This window comes from Rhamphochromis sp. 'chilingali' (assembly GCF_963969265.1).
Source record: "Rhamphochromis sp. 'chilingali' genome assembly, chromosome: 8".
NCBI classification, from domain to species: domain Eukaryota; kingdom Metazoa; phylum Chordata; class Actinopteri; order Cichliformes; family Cichlidae; genus Rhamphochromis; species Rhamphochromis sp. 'chilingali'.
This window is the reverse complement of record NC_137935.1, coordinates 12,187,565-12,208,543: the sequence shown is the minus strand read 5'-3', so window position 1 is coordinate 12,208,543 and position 20,979 is coordinate 12,187,565. Positions and strand designations below refer to the sequence as shown.

At 39.0% G+C, this 20,979-nt stretch overlaps 1 protein-coding gene across 1 annotated transcript; it reads right to left on the bottom strand.

Moving 5' to 3' along the window:
- Window positions 1-265: 265 nt before the first annotated feature.
- LOC308401065 (uncharacterized protein) lies at window positions 266-14,215 on the bottom strand (the record flags this gene model as incomplete). The annotated part of the gene is made up of 35 exons (XM_080889124.1): window positions 266-565; window positions 1,242-1,337; window positions 1,462-1,556; window positions 1,655-1,787; window positions 1,878-1,947; window positions 2,058-2,133; window positions 2,218-2,326; window positions 2,449-2,516; window positions 2,608-2,721; window positions 2,807-2,904; window positions 2,991-3,088; window positions 3,209-3,253; window positions 3,350-3,392; window positions 7,668-7,816; window positions 7,916-7,984; window positions 8,219-8,320; window positions 8,666-8,821; window positions 9,932-9,974; window positions 10,394-10,674; window positions 10,843-10,932; window positions 11,087-11,181; window positions 11,318-11,450; window positions 11,555-11,624; window positions 11,710-11,785; window positions 11,879-11,987; window positions 12,106-12,173; window positions 12,337-12,450; window positions 12,532-12,629; window positions 12,735-12,832; window positions 12,958-13,002; window positions 13,116-13,158; window positions 13,380-13,528; window positions 13,654-13,722; window positions 13,861-13,962; window positions 14,057-14,215. The coding sequence occupies 35 exons, from the start codon at window positions 14,213-14,215 to the stop codon at window positions 275-277; spliced, it is 3,654 nt and encodes a 1,217-aa protein (XP_080745250.1). The 3' UTR covers window positions 266-274.
- Between the last annotated feature and the right edge of the window lie 6,764 nt (window positions 14,216-20,979).

Here is a 20,979-nt window from a genome sequence, read left to right as displayed (position 1 = left end):
TCCAGTGCTGCTTTTCTGGGAGGTCTCAGCAATATGCTAGCATTTGCATTACAAAGCAGACAGTAACGGATGGCACAAGCAGGCACAAAGGCAGACGAGCAGGAAATGAATGAATGGTCTCTTGATTAATCAATGAACGAGCATTATATTTGCCTGTGTTCAGTCTACAACACCTTGCAGAGACAAACAAATCAAACTAAAACTGGTTTGAGAAGGCAACATCAGATTTTCTGTTCTTACAACATTAAACAGAATCATTGCAGTTATCTATTGTTCACTCTGACTCTTCATCTGGCACCAACATGGTGGAGAAAATTTGATCAGGAGTATATGTAGTGTTGATCGAGTCCACAGTAGAGTTGGTCTCAGGCAAAGGCACAAGGAAGTGAACACCTGCTCCCACAGCAAGAAGTGCAACTGCAGCAAACATAATGAGGCCTCGCCTGAGGATCAGTTGGGTGATGGAGAGGCGGCTGCCCTTCAGCTTCTGTGTCACATCTCGATCCTGCACCACAGTGCCCCTGTCTTGGCACTCAGTGCTCACAGACATATAGCCATCCATCAGCTAGGAAAAAATGAAACAAAAACACCAGCAGGTTGGTCACACTGCTGTGGTCATAACCTGTGTGCATGAAGTATCTGTATGAAGGACGTGCTGTGCTCACTGCAATCATGCAGAGCAAAGAAAAGGGAAAAAAAAACATCTGCAATCAATCCAGCATATAGAAGTGTGAAAACTGAGCTTTTAGCACATAGGGGTTACTAACTCTTTGAAAATCTGGCCATGTTGAATATGAGCATCCACCACTGCAATAGTATATAGTACTCTGCGAAAATCTAATTTCTCCACTTTTTAAAAATATTTTGCTGGGAAAATGGGTACAGATACAATTTAAAATCCATTCTTTGCTAATTTAGCTGTTATGTTGACACAAGACTAAAAAAAGTTTCCTTTTAAAGCTTCCATGATTCATAGGTAAGTGCAAAGTGACTTAGCAAATACAAGGAAATCATTCCTCTGAAAATGGCCATGTACAAGGACTGAAATGAGTAGAAAAGCAAGTCATGTCAAAAGAGCAAAGGGTGGCTCAGGACTTTTGCACAGTACTATATATATATGTCAGTAATGGAAGAAAACATAATATAAATGTAATCAAGAACGGTTTAAGAAAAACAAAACTATGTCAAGAAATTTAGATTAATTGTTGCTATTGCTGACTTTAACTGTTACATAGACTCACATTACTTGATGTTTGATCTTGGGTGCTGGTTTCCACAGTGCCTGTCACGGGAGCTCTTCCTAATAACGAAGGATTTTTCTGAGCCCGTTTCACAGCCTGTAAATATGAAAAGTCAGTGTAAGCAATAGATTCATTAATATTTTTTGGGTCTTGGAAGCTAAGTATAAACTGATCTTCAATTTGAGGCACAGTATCTTTATTGGTTGTTTTCATATGATACCTCCTCAGTGATTTGTTCCCAGTTCAGCTTAAAGATGACAATAATGTAGAAGGTAGATTGTAAAATGACACAAACAAGCAGTCCAAGCCAGAAACCTGCAGAGAAAATGACAAATTACTTAAGTGCAAGGCAAGCTTCACTTTAAAAGCTCATTTTAGTAAATTACAAAAAAAGCATCACTTTGTGCAATTACCCAACACTCTTAGTTTTGCAACGAATGTCAACGTGATACTTAGAGAAAGCCCTATGCAGTAGTATCCAATGAAATTAGCCACAGCTGGAATCTTCTGTTTCCCTGTGCCTAAGAAAATGCCCGTGCACACACACTTGGATGAAACAGAGATAAACTTTATATTAGATTTACTTGTCATGCTTTTAGGAGCATACACGCGCTGCCAAGTGTAACTAAAACTCACCACGAGACCATCAAAGAACTGAAGGAAACAGTAAGCATTCATCAGCTGTGAGACCAGACCTATGATCTTCCTGAAAGAAAAGGTTTAATTAAGGTTTTGCACATCCTTGCCAATCTTTGAATGCAACAACAGTGTTTAGGAATATTACTGTTAGTGAAATGTGAATGCAGCTGAACTCACTCATCTGACGTGAAGATGAAGCCAATCACTGTTTTGACGGAGCCAAGGACAAGGCCTTCTACAACTGCAATGCTACCTAGAAAACAAGAGCTCCAAAATCTGTATAACGGTAATAAAGTTATGGGAAACGAATATAAATCACGATACATTTCTAACTGACCTGCAAGAGTAAGGGACATCTTGCTAGTTAGGAGTGCTCTGCCGGTGTCTCCTGCACCAAGAGCATTACCCACCCGGGCACATGCCGCAGCTTGAATACCAAGAGGGAACTATGGATTCATTATTATGAAAAAAGTATAGGAGAAAATTTGCTCTCAGGTGGTTCAAAGCAACCAAAGAAATATTTTAAAGGGAGAATTTAATTCTCTGATTTGTAGTGATTAAACCTTACCATATATGTTATGACAGTCACCATCATGACAGCGTGCTGGGCTGCCAGCTCATTTTCACTCAGCATTCCTGATTGTTACAGACAAAGAAGAAAGAGCAGGCATGATTCAAATATTTTTAGATTGTCTATGATCATCTAAAAGGAAAAAAAAAGGATTACCTGCAAAGAATCCCCCAAACTCATAAACCCACCACTCAAAGCATTTCATTAATGTACTGGGAATAGCCAGCTTCATGTAGGAGCCCCAGTCCTGCAGTGATTCCACAGACCAGCCTGCAGGGGGAGAGAGACGCTCATTTATATAAAACTAGGGAAAAGAAGAAGATGGTGCATGAGATCATCACTGTTCTCAGTATACCTCCCCATGTTGTTACATGAAGCCTCTTCCACAAAATGTAAGCAAACAGAAAAGTACAGATGTAAATCTGAGACAGAGTATTTGCAGCTGCAGAGCCACTGCAAGACATTTGGGTTGATATCAGTGTTAAATTCTTTTATTCAGAATTAAAGCATTAAAGTGATATGAGTGTGAGTTCGCATACCTAACACCCAGATCCAGCCAGTGAATAAAAATATAGTTTGTCACCACATTTGCAATGTTTGCCAGAGCAGCACTATACATTTGTGGCAGTATGATTCCCTGAGAATACAAAATGTAGTCAGCGTGATTACATTTCCTTTTCCACCAAAATTGTAATTAGTTTTAGAAACATTTACGATATCTGTAAAACCAGTACGGGATCGGAATAGAGAAATGGACCTGGTTCTGCAGGTAAGACACCTGAAGATGATGTAGAAACATTGCCTATGGAAGAATAATAAATTATTGCACAGCACAAAAAACGTCAAACATTGGTTTTGAATGTTTGTATAAAGGTTAAGGAGAAAAGCAGCGACTCACTGGCACAGCAGGCAGGAAGGCAGTGATATACAGCTGGGCTATTCTGAAAGCAAGAAGTGCATGTGAGTACATCTAGTACATTTTACATTTTAGTTTATATGTATTCATAAAGGCCTTTTCAAAATAAAGTTGTACTGAACTACACAAACAACTAAAAATAAATAATTTCAGTAGAAACAAAAGCAATTTCAAATTGAAGAGAAACCAGTACTCATGCAATCTTGCTCATTAAAGAAGTTGCTTTGGTCAGTAAGACATTAGTGGGTTTAAAAAGCCAAAAAGTAAAAATGCATTTAGAAGAAGCCTGAGGTCATTAGGCAGAGGCATCAGGCATGTCTGAATATTTCAGGCAGCAGGAAGTTTCATATGGATACAGCAGCTTAGATATGCAGACAGGTGCTTAACAAAGTTAGGCTTCAAAAATGAGCCGTAAAATCATTTCTAAGGCTAACAGGTAGGAAGTGAAGAGCTGTAAAGACTGATTTCATCTGGTCACTTATTTTGCTATCTGTTAAAAGCCTGTCAGCTGCAGTTTGAATTATTTGTATCTTATTTATGTTATGACGATGAATAAAGTGCATTACAGTGGTCAAGTCCAGAGGACATAAAAGCATGGATGACCTTAACCAAAATGAGATAGGAATGATATCTGCCTAAGCGGAATGAAACAGGACTGCATAACTTTAAACACCTGCATATAAAAGAGAGAGCTTGGACCCAAAATTACCCCAGGTTATGAGTCTCTCTCCAGACATTTTTAAATACTGTAGGAGACCCAGATTAGAAAAAAGATCAAAAGTGCTGCTAGTGCTGGGGGACGAGGGTGTAATTATAATTACTTCAATTTTATGATCATTCAGGTTTAGAATGTTTTTAGACATCCAGTTCCTAATTCAGCTAGACGGGACCTAATATGTGAGACATCAGCGGTAACAGATTATAGGACATTTGTGCCTGCATAGCAGTGAAAATCAACTCCATCCATTTGAATGAGAAGATGAGGCTTTGTCAGTCATTACTGAAAATTACTTGTTTGATAGACCTGACATAAACCAATCCAGCGTCACATCACTGATACCAGCACTGTTCTTTAGACTGACTGAATTAAATGTTCTGGTCCACAATATGCAAGGCTGAGATGAGGTCAGGGAGAATGAAAATAGAGAAGAGCACACAGTCAGCAGCAGATTGTTTGAGACCTTAACAAGAGCAGTTTGAGCATAGCTAGTGAAGCTCCTAAGACATATTTGGTAATTCCTTGAATAAAGCAAAAAGGTAATCAGAATGACTGTGATCGATGTTCCCTCTAAGCTGCGCGCGTGCGCAATTGCGCTCTGCTGGCATGGTCTCTGCGCACAGAAAATCTGTGTTGCGCACAAAAAAAAATCTAACCTGAATTGAAATTACAATTAAAACTTAAACAATTCTGTTTTGCGGTGTTAGTCAGTAAGTGACTGGCTGCTCCCGTATGGAATTAGAACGATGCCACCTTATCCCATAGGCCAGCCAATAATGCGATTCACATTCGTATATACGCAGCTAATGAACGTCGTTGACAGGCTATGACAGCGTCCTTATGTGCCGACACTGGTGTTTTAGCTAGCAAAGCGGCGTGGCTGATGTGGAGTGAAGCCACGTTAATGACAACGTGCACAACCATTGGAGATGTGAGCAGGACAGACGGAACAACTGACAGAAAAAGTGTGAACTTTATACCAGTTTTTAAATTGTGTTGATGGGCCACGTAAAACCAGAGTTATGATAAAAATAATCAAAAAATGATATGGCAACATGGCATTTAGTTGTTTAGGAAGGGGGCAAGTTTTAGGAATGGCGGTGGTGTTTTAAGATGTGAGAGATTTGCGACGTTTAGCGCAAATCTTGTGTAGTTAGTGTGTAGTGTAGTCAATAGTTTTGTTGTGTGTGTCAGAACAATGAGACGACTACTGAATGTTACAGGTGTTACAGGAGTGATACATCTCCTGTTGTCAGGCCTGCAGGTATCAGGCTGTTGTTCTCCTTTATCTCATAGTGGACAGAAATTATTTTTTGGAGTGACACAAATAATTTGTGTGGCATCAGATTTGATGCAGAACAGCTGATTGTTCTGTAAATGGTTTGAAATGTTTATTTTAAAAAATGCCTTGGTTGCATTTTTAGGTAAACAGCTGCAAAAAACTTTGTTGTTTGCATAACTCAGTAACTTTTTTTGAAGAAGTAACTATTTAATTAACTGCCCAACATTGGTCATTATATACTGTATTTTGCAGACAGAGAGTTACAGGACTCTCTCCCAGACCACAGACTCATACTCATAATCAGCTGGTCAAGTTACTTGAAAAAAGTAATCAGTAACTAATTACTGATTACTTACTTAAAAGTAATCGGATTACAGTAACGCGTTACTGCCCATCTCTGCTCATAATACAAGTCAGAGCTTTATATATATACACTCAACAAAAATATAAACGCAACACCTTTGTTACTGCTCCCATTCCCCATGGGATGGACGTAGAGACCTAAAATTCATTCCAGATACACAATATAACCATCCCTCCCAAACAGTGGTCACAAATCAGTCCAAATGTGTGGTAGTGGGCACATCTGCTATATTGAGATAATCCATCCCACCTCACAGGTGTGCCACATCAGGATGCTGATCTGACATCATGAGTAGTGCACAGGTGTACCTCAGACTGCCCACAACAAAAGGCCACCCTGGAATGTGCAGTTTTTTGCGCTATTGGAGGTCTGGGGACCCAGAACTGGTCAGTATCTGGTGTGACCACCATTTGCCTCATGCAGTGCAACACATCGTCGCATGGAGTCTATCAGATTGTCAATTGTGGCCTGTGGAATGTTGGTCCACTCCACTTCAATGGCTGTGCGAGGTTGTTGGATATTCGTGGGAACTGGTACATGCTGTCGTATACGCCGGTCAAGCACATCCCGAACATGCTCAATGGGTGACATGTCCGGTGAGTATGCTGGCCATGCAAGAACTGGGACATTCTCAGCTGCCATCTGCCCTGAACAATGTGAACCATGATTCATCCGTGAAGCGCACACCTCTCCAACGTGCCAGACGCCATCGAATGTGAGCATTTGCCCACACAAGTCTGTTACGGCGACGAGCTGGAGTCAGGTCAAGACCCCGATGAGGACGACGGGCATGCAGTTGAGCGTCCCTGAGACGGTTTCTGACAGTTTGTGCAGAAATTGTTTGGTTGTGCAAACCAATTGTTCCAGCAGCTGTCTGGGTGGCTGGTCTCAGACGATCTTGGAGGTGAACCTGCTGGATGTGGAGGTCCTGGGCTGGTGTGGTTACACGAGGTCTGCGGTTGTGAGGCCGGTTGGATGTGCTGCCATATTTATCTGAAACGCCTGTGGAGACGGCTTATGGTTGAGAAATGAACATTCAATGCACGGGCGACAGATCTGGTTGACATTCCTGCTGTCAGCATGCCAATTGCACGCTCCCTCATTGCTTGTGGCATCTGTGGCATTTTGCTGTGAGACAAAACTGCACATTCCAGGGTGGCCTTTTGTTGTGGGCAGTCTGAGGTACAACTGTGCACTACTCATGATGTCAGATCAGCATCCTGATGTGGCACACCTGTGAGGTGGGATGGATTATCTCAATATGGCAGATGTGCCCACTACCACACATTTGGACTGATTTGTGACCACTGTTTGGGAGGGATGGTTATATTGTGTATCTGGAATGAATTTTAGGTCTCTACGTCCATCCCATGGGGAATGGGAGCAGTAACAAAGGTGTTGCGTTTATATTTTTGTTGAGTGTATATAAAAAAAGAAAGTTGTGTTTTCAAAATTTGAGTTCAAGTTATTTTTACTTCCAATAGTTTTAACATACTACACAGGTCATGAACAAGATTTTTTTTAATTTTCATTGTATGTGGGCTAAAGCAGTTAATTAAAAGTAGTCTAACATAAATGCTGCAATTTGATTATTTTAGTAAACCATGTAGCTTGGATGGATTCGATGCTGGCATGACCACAGTGCTCACGTCTGCTGTTGCTCACAGTGGTCCAAGGGACCGCTCAGGGAGTTTGTGTTCGCTCAGACGCATGAAAAATTAGAGGGAACATTGGTTCAGTTTTATATGATTAGTTGAGATCATTTTGACATTCACTTAATTTGTATTGTGATTCTGTTTAGTGAATCTTTGGCAACCAGAAATGGTTTTAATGCACAGATGTTATTCCTGAGAAGATCAGGTTTCATGTTTAGATGTACCCATATCTATGCCAGTTGTATCAATAATATTACTGTATATTTGCTGCTGTTAGTTACCTGGCCACCTCAGGGTTCTGGCCCACACATAATAGGATGGCCTGAGCATTAATGAGGAGACCCCAGCAAGGCAGACAGAACAACAAGAGGATGATTATGCCCCGCTGAAGGATCACGCCCACCCGGAGTAGATTTTTAGCACCAAAAGTCTGTCAGGATAATGAACATTTTAAAGATGGCAGCAAGAAAAAAGGGAAAGCAAAAAATTCCAGTGTATGATAGCATCATGTTGACTTGGTTTTACAGACCTGAGACACCAAAGTATCACATGCCAGTCCCAGACCAAATCCTGTTGCTGCAGTGGTAATATTAATTGTCTGAAATGAATGCAAACTATTATAAGCAAAACTTGAGTGATTCTTAAGAGCAAGTGTCAAGTGCTTAGCATAGATTAAATCATAAGTGTTGTTGACGAGTGATTACGAGACAATTATCTTGCTGACTTAAGTAACAATTCCTTTTCTTCCATCAGCATCCTCGTAATTACTTCTTCATTTAATCCATTTTTCGAGTAAGCTTCAAAACATCAGTGGAGCATACAGATGACTTACAGCAGAAGCTAATCCATAGCCAGCCATCACGTCATTTCCCAGACGGCCACAGAACATTGTAACCACAAACGGAAGCATGTAATTGAGGATTCGAGAGAGCAGCTAGAAAGACAAATACCAAAAATGTTGCAGGAGTGATACCACTATTACATGACAAGTAATTTAAAAATAAACCATTACATACTGCAACTAATTATCGTGGTACACAGATTTCCTGACAAGTTTATTTCCTGCAGTTTGCAGTCATTATTCAGCGAGTAAAAAGTGCCAAATATTGTTTCAGTTTTATTGTCACATCTGTGAAAGTGTGTTTTCCTGACATCTTAAACTTTTTTTAAAAACAGAAAGACTGTCATCAGTCTTCTGTTGTATCATCAGCAAGGATAATCTCCATCTACGTGGTCTGTTAAAGAAAGATCATGGCACGTGAGCAATCCCAGTACTTACCAGAGGACCTGTCATCTTCAGGATGTGGTACAGTTCCTCTCTGTGTGCCACAGGAACCCTGTGGCACACCCGTCTACAACAAAAACGTTTGCCGCTGGACCTCTCCATGTCTGCAGCCCCAGATGCTAATGTATGTTCTTCCACTAAAACCTTTCTCTATACTCTCACACAGTCATCTTAGTTGCACTCCAGGATGCTGCAAAGGATGCAGCCACAGCTGCCTTGGAGCAAAACAAAGTCCAGCTGAAACAACACAGATTGTGAGAAGGAAGAGAGAAACACTCAGCAACCACAACAAAGGCAAAGATGGGGGTGAGGACTTGAAAGCAAGAATGTTTTGATCTGGGTGATTAAACGTGTGTAAAACACAAGTAACTACCTCTAGTTGTGGTCAGCTGAGGAAATTTTACAAAAATAATAACATCAGGATTTTAGAACTGCAAAGATCAAACATTTGCACAATGGTAGACCAAAAAAAGGCCATTGTTGGAGAAAATCTGATAATGTAATCTCTTGTAGTATTTCACAGACTTCTTAAACAATCCAGCATCCTAGAAACATGAAATAGCTTACTTAATGCCTTCTCAAGCCAAATTGAAAGTGGTAATTAAGAACTCAACCATCAAAGAGGTGTTAACAATAGAAAAGGAGTAAAGAGGGAAATGTGATCATAAAATAAACATTTGTGAGTGTCTTGGGGAAGGATGTCCTTTTGATACCTTCATTAATAAATCTCTTAGAGACTTGACACACAAAAACAAGTGGATGATTGTAGTTGCACCTCCACATTTAAAAGAGCTGGTTGAGATGTCTTGGACATATGATCAGGACGTCCTCCTTAGGACGTGGGGTGAAGTGAGGTGTTTCAGGTATGTCCTACCAGGAGGAGGCCACACAGCAGAACCAAGAGGTAATAGAGGTTCTCAGAGCAGAGAAAGATCAACTAAGGTCTCCATAACCCAGAGCTACTATAACACTCGAGCTACCTAACATATATGAGGGTGAAGGCTTTTAGGGGGACAAGTGCATACTCTTAAAACAGGATCCAATAACTATTTTTGAGACAGAAACATTTCTATACTGCTGTTTTTTACAGCTTTGCATTTAACAATGCAAAGACATGAAATTCTTATCACCTGAGCAACATAGATATGTTTTTAAAATATTTCTAAAAAAAATTGAGTGAAATAAATTCATGATTTCATTTTTTCCATGCAGAAAAAAAGGAGAAAGAAATTAATAACTGGACTCTATTTTATATCCCACATCATGCAGTCTGAGTTTGGCCACCCCTACATAAACAGCTTGGCTTCACCATGACAAAAACAAACAAATAAACAAGCAAAAAAAAAATTCACACCAAAGAGTTCAACCTAAAATGTTTTTTTTTTAATAATTAAAATGGAACATCTATTTACATTTCTGTCAACAGCATTGTTTCTTTGGTCATTAGACAAAGTTTAATTTTCATCTCCAGGCAGGATTTATACTTAGCAACTGTTGACATGTATTCTTAAAAACAAAATGCTGATAAAACAATCAGATACACATTCATCACTTTGTGATGAAATAGGTCATTTATTACTTAATAATGATGATAATTTGAAGAAAATGAAATGTACCCAACACCATTAATTCACCTTATTTTTGAATCACATCTGTTACAGTTGGGTCCTGAAACAGTCCAAGACAATCATTCTGTAAGAGCTTAACACTGTGTTTTTACGCTATCTCTCTAATGTGACCATCACACTGGTGGAGATTTGATCAGGAGTATCTGTACTATTAATCCTGTCCATTGTATAGTTTGCAGGTATCGTCTCTGGCAAAGGCACAAGGAAGTACACACCTACTCCCACAGCAAGAAGTCCAACAGCTGCAAACATAGTGAGGCCTCGCCTGATGATCAGCTGAGTGATGGAGAGATGGCTGCTCTTCGGGTCGTGGTCCACGTGTTCGCCCTGTGTCGCTTGGCACTTGGTACTCACTGGTGTGTAGCCATCTACTGACTTAAAGGAATTGTATTTTCCATTACTTTATTAAGTTAAATAAAGATAAATGTAATGAAATTTAATAATAAACATAGAACAAAAAACTAGAAGTAGTAGAAGTGCTACTTCTACTCTGATAACAAAGTAGAACAAGACACATCAACCAATTTAGATTGGACCACTTACATTCCCATTGCTTGATGTTTGGCCAGTGTCTGAAACAACATCCGTGCCTAATGCTGCCATGTAAGTATTTTTCTGAGCTCGTTTCACAGCCTGAAAAATAGAAAAGTTCAAAATTTTTCATATTCACGTACAGCTTTGTCTCACTCACAGATGCCTCAAAAAATTAAAACAACAAATCTCTGTCTGTATATGAACAGCTGAGTCCCTGCATGACCTTGATTGTTATATTAGTCAGTTAATATACCTCATCTGTCATTCTCTTCCAGTTCAGCTTGAAGATGACAATGATGTAAAAGGTGGACTGTAAGATGACGCAAATGAGCAGTCCAAGCCAAAAACCTGCAGAGAGAAAGACAAATGGGTCTGTTGAAATCACGCTGAGCATCAGTTGTAATAACTGGCTCTTGCTAGGCAACAATTTATTCTTCTTGCATGTCTATGAACCTAACAAAATATGACCACTTGATGTAATTACCTAGCACTCCTAGTTTTACAACAAACATCAGAGTGATGCTCAATGAAAGCCCTATGCAGTAGTATCCAATGAGATTAGCCGCAGCTGGTATCTTCTGTTTGCCAGTACCCAAGAAGATGCCTGTGCACACACACTGGGATGGGGAAAACAAATTTCATATTTGACATGAATCTGGTGCCTTTGGAATCATGCTGCAAATATAGTTGCTTTGAATACAACGAGAGCTGGTAGACTCACCACAAGGCCATCAAAAAATTGAAGGAAACAATAAGCGTTCATCAACTGTGACACCAGAGCTACAATTTTTCTGTAATGATAATTAAGCCAAAGTCTCATGTATAGAGTTTCTACTGTATAAGCAGGTGTTTAGGTACACAGGTACACAGACTCACTCATCAGATGTGAAGATGAATCCAATGATTGTTTTAGTAGCACCCAGGAAGAGGCCTTCAACAACAGCAAAACTACCTGGAAAGGTAAGTAATCTGTCATACTGAAAAAAAACTCTAACTTGAAATACTCATAAATATCAGACACCACAGAAGAACACATTTAGCTAACCTGCAAGAGCCAGTGACATCTTGGCTGATAGAATCGCCCTGTCAGTGTCTCCAGCCCCAAGAGCATTGCCCACACGGGCACATGCTGCAGCTTGAACACCAAGAGGGAACTATGGATTCATTGTTTTGAAAAAGGAAAGGAAAAAGTTAAATAAATCACCCAAATTTGAGACTTTTTATGAAAGAGGCGACAATGAAATGTTCTGATTTGCAGTCACTACACAGTACCATGTAAGTAATGAAAGCCACCATTATCACAGCATGTTGAGCTGCCAGCTCATCTTCACCCAGCATTCCTGATCATTACAGACACAGAATAAATTATAGCCTTTGCAGACTGTATTGCCAGCTCTAAACCCAATTATCTTAGAAGCAGGCTTTACTGGTTTAATCCTGTATATTGCACATATTCCATGATAATTGAATATATATATATTTCACACCATAAATAGGGATTACCTGCAAAGAATCCTCCAAACTCATAAACCCACCACTCAAAACAAGTCATTAAGGTACTGGGAATGGCCAGCTTCATGTAGGAGCCCCACTCCTGCAGTGATTCTGCAGACCAGCCTGCAGGGGAAGAGAGACGCTCAGTTTATATAGAACTTTTTAGTGCAAGCACAGAGAGAGCATGCATTTTAAATATCTCACCTCCCCATGTTGATACATGGAGTTTCTTCCACCAGATGTACACAAACAGAAAAGCGCAGATGTAAATCCAAGCTAGAGTGTGGGCTGCTGCAGAGCCACTGAAAGCCATATGCAAAGACACAGAGATAGTCCAGTATGTCATTTTTTTTTCTGTATATATGTGTGTGCGTGTGTAAAATGATAGTTGAGATGAGTATATCTACCCAACACCAAGATCCAGCCAGTAAAGAAAGATGTAGTTTGTCACCACGTTTGCAATATTTGCGAGAGCAGCAGTGTACATTTGTGGCAATATTATTCCCTGAGTACACAAACACCAGATGATGCAAGGCTTAGCATACCTTTCTCTCTGTATCGCACTGATTGAGACAACAAACTGTGATTCTATTACAAGAAAAGGCAATTATGTACACAGCATTAGCAAACCTGGTTCTGTAGATAAGACACCTGAAGTTGATGTAGAAACATTGCCTAAAAAACAATTATGACAAAAATGCTTAAATTTAGCAAAAAGAAAAAAAATGGTGTGTATATGTGTCTCTACTGAATTTGCACAAAAAGCAGAGAGAAAAATCACATCTCACCGGCACTGCAGGAAGGAAGGCTGTAATATACAGCTGAGCTATTCTGGGTAAAAAAAAAAGCAGATGTATTCAGATCCAATCAAAGCTAAAGAAATGACTATTATAGTTAGATACACTGTTCAGGCTCAGATAGCTCTGCTACCACTCAAAAGCTAATTTATGGCAAAAAATGTTATTGAAAGTTATTGTACTGCATATGACTCCTGTAGGGACTGACTGACAATAAGATTGAGTTGTATGTGCAAGTTCTGTGTGCTCAGTTACCGGGCCACCTCACGGTCCTGGCCCAGACATAAGAGGATGGCCTCTGCATTAATGAGGAGACCCCAGCAGGGGAGACAGAACAATAGCAGGATAATGATGCCTCGCTGAAGGATCACTCCCACACGCAGCAGGTTCTTACCACCAAAGGTCTTCAAGCAGCACACAGACATAGTTAATCATTTTATGAATGTGAGAAATAGTTACAGTTAGGATGTGCATTAAGGGAAATTAGGGGTCAGGGGGAAAAAAACTAATTAAATATGAGTTTCCAAACCTGAGACACCAAAGTATCACACGCCAGTGCCAGACCAGTGCCTGTCGCTGCTGTGCTCACGTTAATGGTCTGAAATGAATATGAAATATAGGTATATAGAGAACACTAATTCATAGCTGTAATATCTATTGTCCATCTGCTAGGTGCCTGGAAACTTTGTCTTTATTTATGATTTCCTTACATCAGCCTCCACAGACAACCACTTACAGCGGAAGCTAATCCATAGCCGGCCATCACATCGTTTCCCAGACGGCCACAAAACATTGTAACCACAAACGGAAGCATGTAATTGAGGATTCGAGACAGCAGCTAGAAAGACAAATACCAAAAATGTTCCACTGGTGATACAGGTATCACATGACACACAGGAAGAAAAGTGTAAGCAGACAGTATCAGTATTTACCAGAGGCCCCGTCATCCTCAGGATGTGATACAGTTCCTCTCTGTAGGTCAGAGGGACCTTGTTACGAACTCCCCTGCAGCAGAAAAGCTTGTCACTGGAAACCTCCATGTCTGCAGGACCAGACGGTTTTTCCACTGAAGCATCCATCCTGTCTGTCATGTACTTGTATCTGTAATGCCCTCTATGCACAGAATCCACCACTGATGTTCTAAGTTTTTCAACATCTTAAAAGGTTACTAATGAATTTCCCCCAAGTTATCCAGTAAGTCTTTTTTGTTTATTTTTACAGTATCATTACAGAGGTCTAGACTGTTTCCTGACTGCAGATACACTCTAGGAATTTGCATTTCATTAATAAGTACATGTAGCACTCGTTTTGCGATCTTTTTGGTTTTATGTCATTTCTCTTTTGCACACACGTGCCATTTTGTGCGAGCAAAATCACCTTCAAGATCCCACCTCATGTCTGTAGCTGCTAAATACATGAATGTAATCAAAATCAAAACTTTATTTATATCACACTTTTCATACAATAAGGATACAACACAAAGTGCTGTACACATTAAAACCAGAAAATAAACAAAAACATACATAGATCCCCTTCATTATGCCCTTACTGCACCTACATTCCCACCTAGATATTAGACGCCAACCCATTGTACGGAAACACTGGCGATAAAATGAAATAAAGTTTTAAAAAGGTAGCTATACAGGTACATATAAAGGCAATCAAGTTGAAAACACTGACTGAGAGACAGTGCTTAAAATTAGTGTAATCCGGGCTCTTTCTGGTCATCAACATGTGCAGCCGAGTTCTGAAGCAGTTACAGGGGTAACAAAGATTTCTTCGGAAGACCAAAAATAAGAGCATTGCAGTAATCAATCCTGCAGGAGATTTATAGTGTTTCCGTGTCATACTGGAGAGCAATAAGGTTATGCAGTCAGTGCTCTAGAAACATCACTTGAGATGCAGCCTTCTGCTGCTGTTAGGCATAAAACCCACTCAACTTGCTATCTCTGTGAGAGTGATTGCACGTAGTCTTCTTTTATAGAGTTCAAAAAGATGTTTTTACCACTAAGTGATTTTGCTTCTTTCTTTCTTGTGAGCTTTTAAGGAGGCAAGGATTTTGAGAGTCTCTAATGATACATTTCAACTGGAGGGACCTGGAGATTAATACACAATTATTACACTTTTATTTTACAAATTTATACAAGTCACTCTCGTGAGCACCTTGGGTAGGCTGTTCGCTTTTGTTAAATAAATGCAAGTTTGATACCGTGAGCAAAAACCAAATAATAAAAATATATCATTATGTAATAGAGCTGTATTATGTAGTATTTGTAACACAGAACAAAGTCTGTTTCATGAGTTAATATTTGCTACGTTGTGGAGTCCATGTGGTGCATTTCAGTTGGAACAAGCAGGAGATAAATATATAATTGTTATATTGTTAAACTTGTTTCTATAAACTCACACTGAGTCACTCTGACTACTTCTCTTATTGAAAACCTAACTCTCTTATCATAAATACTTGGAGTATACAATTAGATATATTCACGCTTGGAAATGTGAAGAATCATCTTTTGCCTTTCTTTAACTCATGTTTCAAACAGTAAATCTAGTGAAATGGGTACGAAACCAAAACTGCCACTTTGTTTCTGTTTTTTTTGCAGAAAATAACACACGTGAATGCCAAGATGTTGTGCGTAGCAGTGGCATCACACATCTCTAGAAAGAAATCCACCGCCGTAGTTTGTGTTTTCTCTCACATAGACGCACATGTGATGCATACATGTGATAAGTTTGCCTTCAGGGGTTTTCAGGGGAAGAAAACAAAAAGAAAAACTTGCAAACATGTGGTTAAGATTTTAAAATTCAGTATTTTACACATAGAATTAAAGTCACAATTCTGACTGGAATCTCAGAATTCTGACTTTTTTCTCCAAATTCTGACATTTTTATCAGAAATCTGCGATTACAGTCAGAATTCTGACTTTTTTCTCAGAATTCATTTTTTTTTAATCAGAATTCTGACTTTTTTATATCAGAATTCTGACTGTTTTTTTTTAAAAAAAAAAAAAATCTGAAATCTGAGATTACAATCAGAATTCTGACTTTTTCTCAGAATTCTGACCTTTTTCTTTGGTGGCCCTAATCCTCTTCGGTGTAAATCAGTATTGACCTCTGGTTTTATACTATATTTGATTTTACAAACTTGAAAAGCTAACTTTTTATTTTATAAAAAATGGTTTTAGTATTTGTTAGTTTGGTTAAAAAAGGCACTGGTGTATGTCTTTATTGAAACTTTGGATGTCTAGACTGCAAGTCGACTGCTTTCAAAGTTCTTGTATTTATTCTATTGATTTTCAGAAATATACCCTCCTTACAATAATAATTAAAGAGACTAAAACTAAAAGTGAAACTGATAAACACTAAGCTACAACAAAACATTTTTAAACATTAAAAACTAAACTGAAACACAAAAATGCACTTTGGAAACCAAACTGAATTAAAACCAAACAATGAAAATTAATATTGAATTAGAAAATACAAAAATATGATAACTGTAGTATTATATGAACAACAAAAACATAGTGATATCAGATATGGTATAAAAAGGTGCAGGACATAATGAGGCCGAATTACATGTGCCAGTATATCTACTGGTGCATTTTCCTTTCCACTTATCTGATTCATGGTCAGCAATACCATTGAAATATAATTGCCCATTCACAAGTCTTCTCATACTACTCTAAATAAAAATACTATATGAAGGAGCAGGGACAAGAATGAAGCAATGGTGAAATTACTTTTTAACCTTTTATATACACTGCTCAAAAAATAAAGGGAACACAAACATAAGACATCTGAATGAATGAAATATTCTTATTTCTTATTAAATACTACTACTGTTCTTTACATAGTTGAATGTGCTAACAACAAAAATCACACAAAAAATATCAGTAGAAATCAAATTTAGCAAACCATGGATGTCTGTGTTTGGAGTCACACTCAAAATTAAATACACGTGTGTGTGTGTGTGTGTGTGTGTGTGTGTGTGTGTGTGTGTGTGTGTGTGTGTGTGTGTGTGTGTGTGTGTGTGTGTGTGTGCGCGCGCGCGCGCGCGCGTGTGTGTGGGTGTACAGTGGGATGCAAAAGTTTGGGCAACCTTGTTAATAGTCATTATTTTCCTGTATAAATTGTTGGTTGTTAATGTAAAAAATGTCAGTTAAATATATCATATAGGAGACACACACAGTGATATTTGAAATTGAAAGTGAAATGAAGTTTATTGGATTTACAGAAAGTGTGCAATAATTGTTTAAACAAAATCAGGCAGGTGCATAAATTTGCGCACTGTTGTCATTTTATTGATTCCAAACCCTTTAGAACTAATTATTGGAACTCAAATTGGCTTGGTAAGTGACCCCTGACCTACATACACAGGTGAATCCAATAATGAGAAAGAGTATTTAAGGGGGTCAATTGTAAGTTTCCCTCCTCTTTTATTTTTCTCTGAAGAGTAGCAACATGGGGGTCTCAAAACAACTCTCAAATCACCTGAAGACAAAGATTGTTCACCATCATGGTTTAGGGGAAGGATACAGAAAGCTGCCTCACAGATTTAAGCTGTCTGTTTCCACAGTTAGGAACATGTTGAGGAAATAGAAGACCACAGGCTCAGTTCACGTTAAAGCTCGAAGTGGCAGACCAAGAAAAATCTCGGATAGACAGAAGCGACGAATGGTGAGAACAGTCAGAGTCAACCCACAGACCAGCACCAAAGACCTACAACATCATCTTGCAGCAGACAGTGTTGGGAAGGTTACTTTTAAAATGTATTCCAGTACAGATTACAGAATGCATGCCCCCAAAATGTATTTTGTAACGTATTCCGTTAAGTTACTCAATGTGAGTAACGTATTCTGAATACTTTGGATTACTTAATAAATTGTCATGCTTTTTACAACTACACGAATGTCGCTATCACATCCTGCAAATTCTTGTTTGTTTTTCTTTACCAATTGGCTGTTAAGCCCAGTTTAAGATAATATATGTAATGTAGAGGAGCAAAGACTTGGGTATGTTTGTATAAGCTGTTTTGTCTTCTTAAAGATCATTTAAAAAACCACCGTCTTTCCTTAACATTTTTTTTTATTTATAAAGCTGACAAGTGGAAGAGTATTAGACAAATGTAAAATATGCCATTGAAAAGTATTTACTGTTATGGTCACCAACATCACTTAGTTAAAATAAAAAGTAGCCTTGCACGAGGAGAAAAAATATCAGCATTTTCAACGACTGTTTTCTTATTAGGACAAAAAAGGCAATATATAAAATTATACTCAAAAATTAAAAATATATTATTTTGGCATTTACTGTCAACATTATTCTTCCACCAATAATTTTAAATTACAAAAGATTTTTCAATACAATTCAGATATTCAAACTCAATGTAACAATGAGAAATTACATTTTAAACCTTACCCCTAGATATAATTTTAAAACAAGACAATATGTTTTAATGCAACTCAGCAGCATTACCTTATGGCCATTTAACAAAGGCATGCAACAAAGAACTGTCCAAGGTGTCAGTGCTGAATTGCTTGGTTGAAAACCTTAATTGGCCCCAAAAATCAAATAATTGGCTAACAATTGCAGTAAACATATGAGGTGCTGCTTTTTGAATGCATGCCAAAAACAAATACTAAAGACTACAAAATACTGAGGTTGCAAGCCCTATCTGTGAACAATACCAAGATAGTTTCAGCAGACTACCTACATCTGTTCCGCCTAGTCTACAGTCCAGTAATGGCGGTTGTAACGCAGCAACAGCACCTGTTCAAAGTGTTTGTCTGTCATGCGGTTACAGTGTGGGGTGAAAACAAGTCCTCCGTGGCTAAAGAGACGCTCGACAGGAGAACTTGACGGCAGAGTTGTATTGTATTTTAAGAAGAGGGCTCTGATCAATGGATATCCCTTTAATGAGGTCAATGTCTTATCTGAATCTTGAAGATACCTCTGTACCTCATCCTCCGCTATAGAACAGGTCACCTGTGTACTCTGAAAACTGAAGAAGCTGTCATCATCATCATCTTTCGGCTCATTTCCTACTGAGGCATGTCCATTGGAAGGTTCTGTGTTGAGGAGACGAGCCTCTTGGACCATTGTTCTTCTCATGGATTCTCTCTCATCATCAGCAAGCCACCAGAGTCGAAATTTTGGGATGGTGGATGCTTCCATCCTTGCTTCATGGGAGGCTAATACAGCTGCAAATCGAGTGTCAATTGCTTTGATGATCGCTAAGAGGATGTGAGTTGAAAACTGCACTTGTGTCAACTTTTCAGATAACTTGGCTTTCAGACTGAGAAGGGTGGGAATCACATATCCGAAATAGCAGTTGTTTTCCCCCTGGAGCAGGTTGACTGAGTAGGCAAGTGGTTTCAGAATGGCTGCATACTCTTTGAGAAACACTGTCTCTTGAGGATGCAGTTTTGCCACCTTCAGTTGTTCACAGATTTCATTGAGCTGACTTTCAGGTAGATTCATTAGCTTCTCGATTGCATGGTACTCTGAGCTCCACCTAGTCACTGAAGGTACAACACATCTCATTTGGGCAATTTCTTCAATTACATCAGAAGCACCTGATGAGCAATGAGCCTTATTCCAGATGGCTCCACATTTTGCCTTTGCACTCCTATATAATTTTCTGGAAACACCCTGCTGTGAAGCAGCTTTACCAAGGTCAGTCGTGGCAATGAGATTTAGTGTGTGCGCAGCACATTGATGGTGTGGTGTCTTCCAGATCATCTTCTGTTTCTGAATCTCCATATTCATTGAAAGCTTTTACAAAATTGATCCCATTGTCTGTGACTGTAGCACTAACCTTGAGTATGTAGAGGAATTTCAGTTATTGCTTTTGGAAAGGTTTTCTCAATGTGAGTCATCAATGTTTTTCTGCAAACAGGACTCCTGCCCCACTTAGTCCTTCAACCATCTTACGGAATGAGGTGTTCTCAACGGTAGAAAAGGGCTGCACTTCATTGACTATGAAGTCAAATACCAAGGAATTTACTCTCCTTTGGGTGATGGCTGGAGTGCTAAGGGTGGCTTGTTTGAGAGGAGGAGGGGCTGTGTCTTTGCCACTTTGTTCATCACCATGATCCGATGTATTTGCTTTGGGTAAACTCTGTATAACCCTAGGATGCATCCTCTGAAAAAAAAAAGATAAAATAGACAAAAGATAAAATATTACTGATGAAGAAATAGTTTTGTATACAACATCACTGCAAAAAGGTTGGGCGATTGGACAAATATATCGACTATCAACAATAAGTTGAGCCTTTCGCCGATTGTTTTTACAAGAGGATTTTTTTTTTTTGCCCATGAGTAAGTATAATAATAATGTTGGTTGAAGGTAAGAGAAGCAGTCAACGGAAAATATAATAGTGGTGTTTTAACGACATGAACAGATGCAGCGATTCATTTACTCAAACTCATAACAGAATGAAAGAAAAGCAGTAGTCTATGTTCAGGAAAAAACAAAACATTTAATTACGTTTTTTGTGCAATTTGGTGCATCTCAAATAAATAAATGAATAATCCAAAAAGTAGCTTTGTTAATACAGAAACTCCAACAAGAAAAGAAGATAAAATATCCGCCCCAAACTAAACTTTCTATTTATGTTCTAAATGAATGGTAAGAACAAGATCCGGGCTATCAACACCTACGCCCTGCCTGTAATCAGGTACCCTGCTGAGATAATAAGCTGGACAAAGGAGGAGATAGAAGCCACTGCCATCAATACAAGGAAGATCCTTACCGTGCATGGAGGGTTTCACCTCAAGTCCAGCACCCTGAGGCTGTATGCTAAGCAGAAGGAAGGAGGCCAGGGACTAGTGAATGTCAGCACCACAGTCC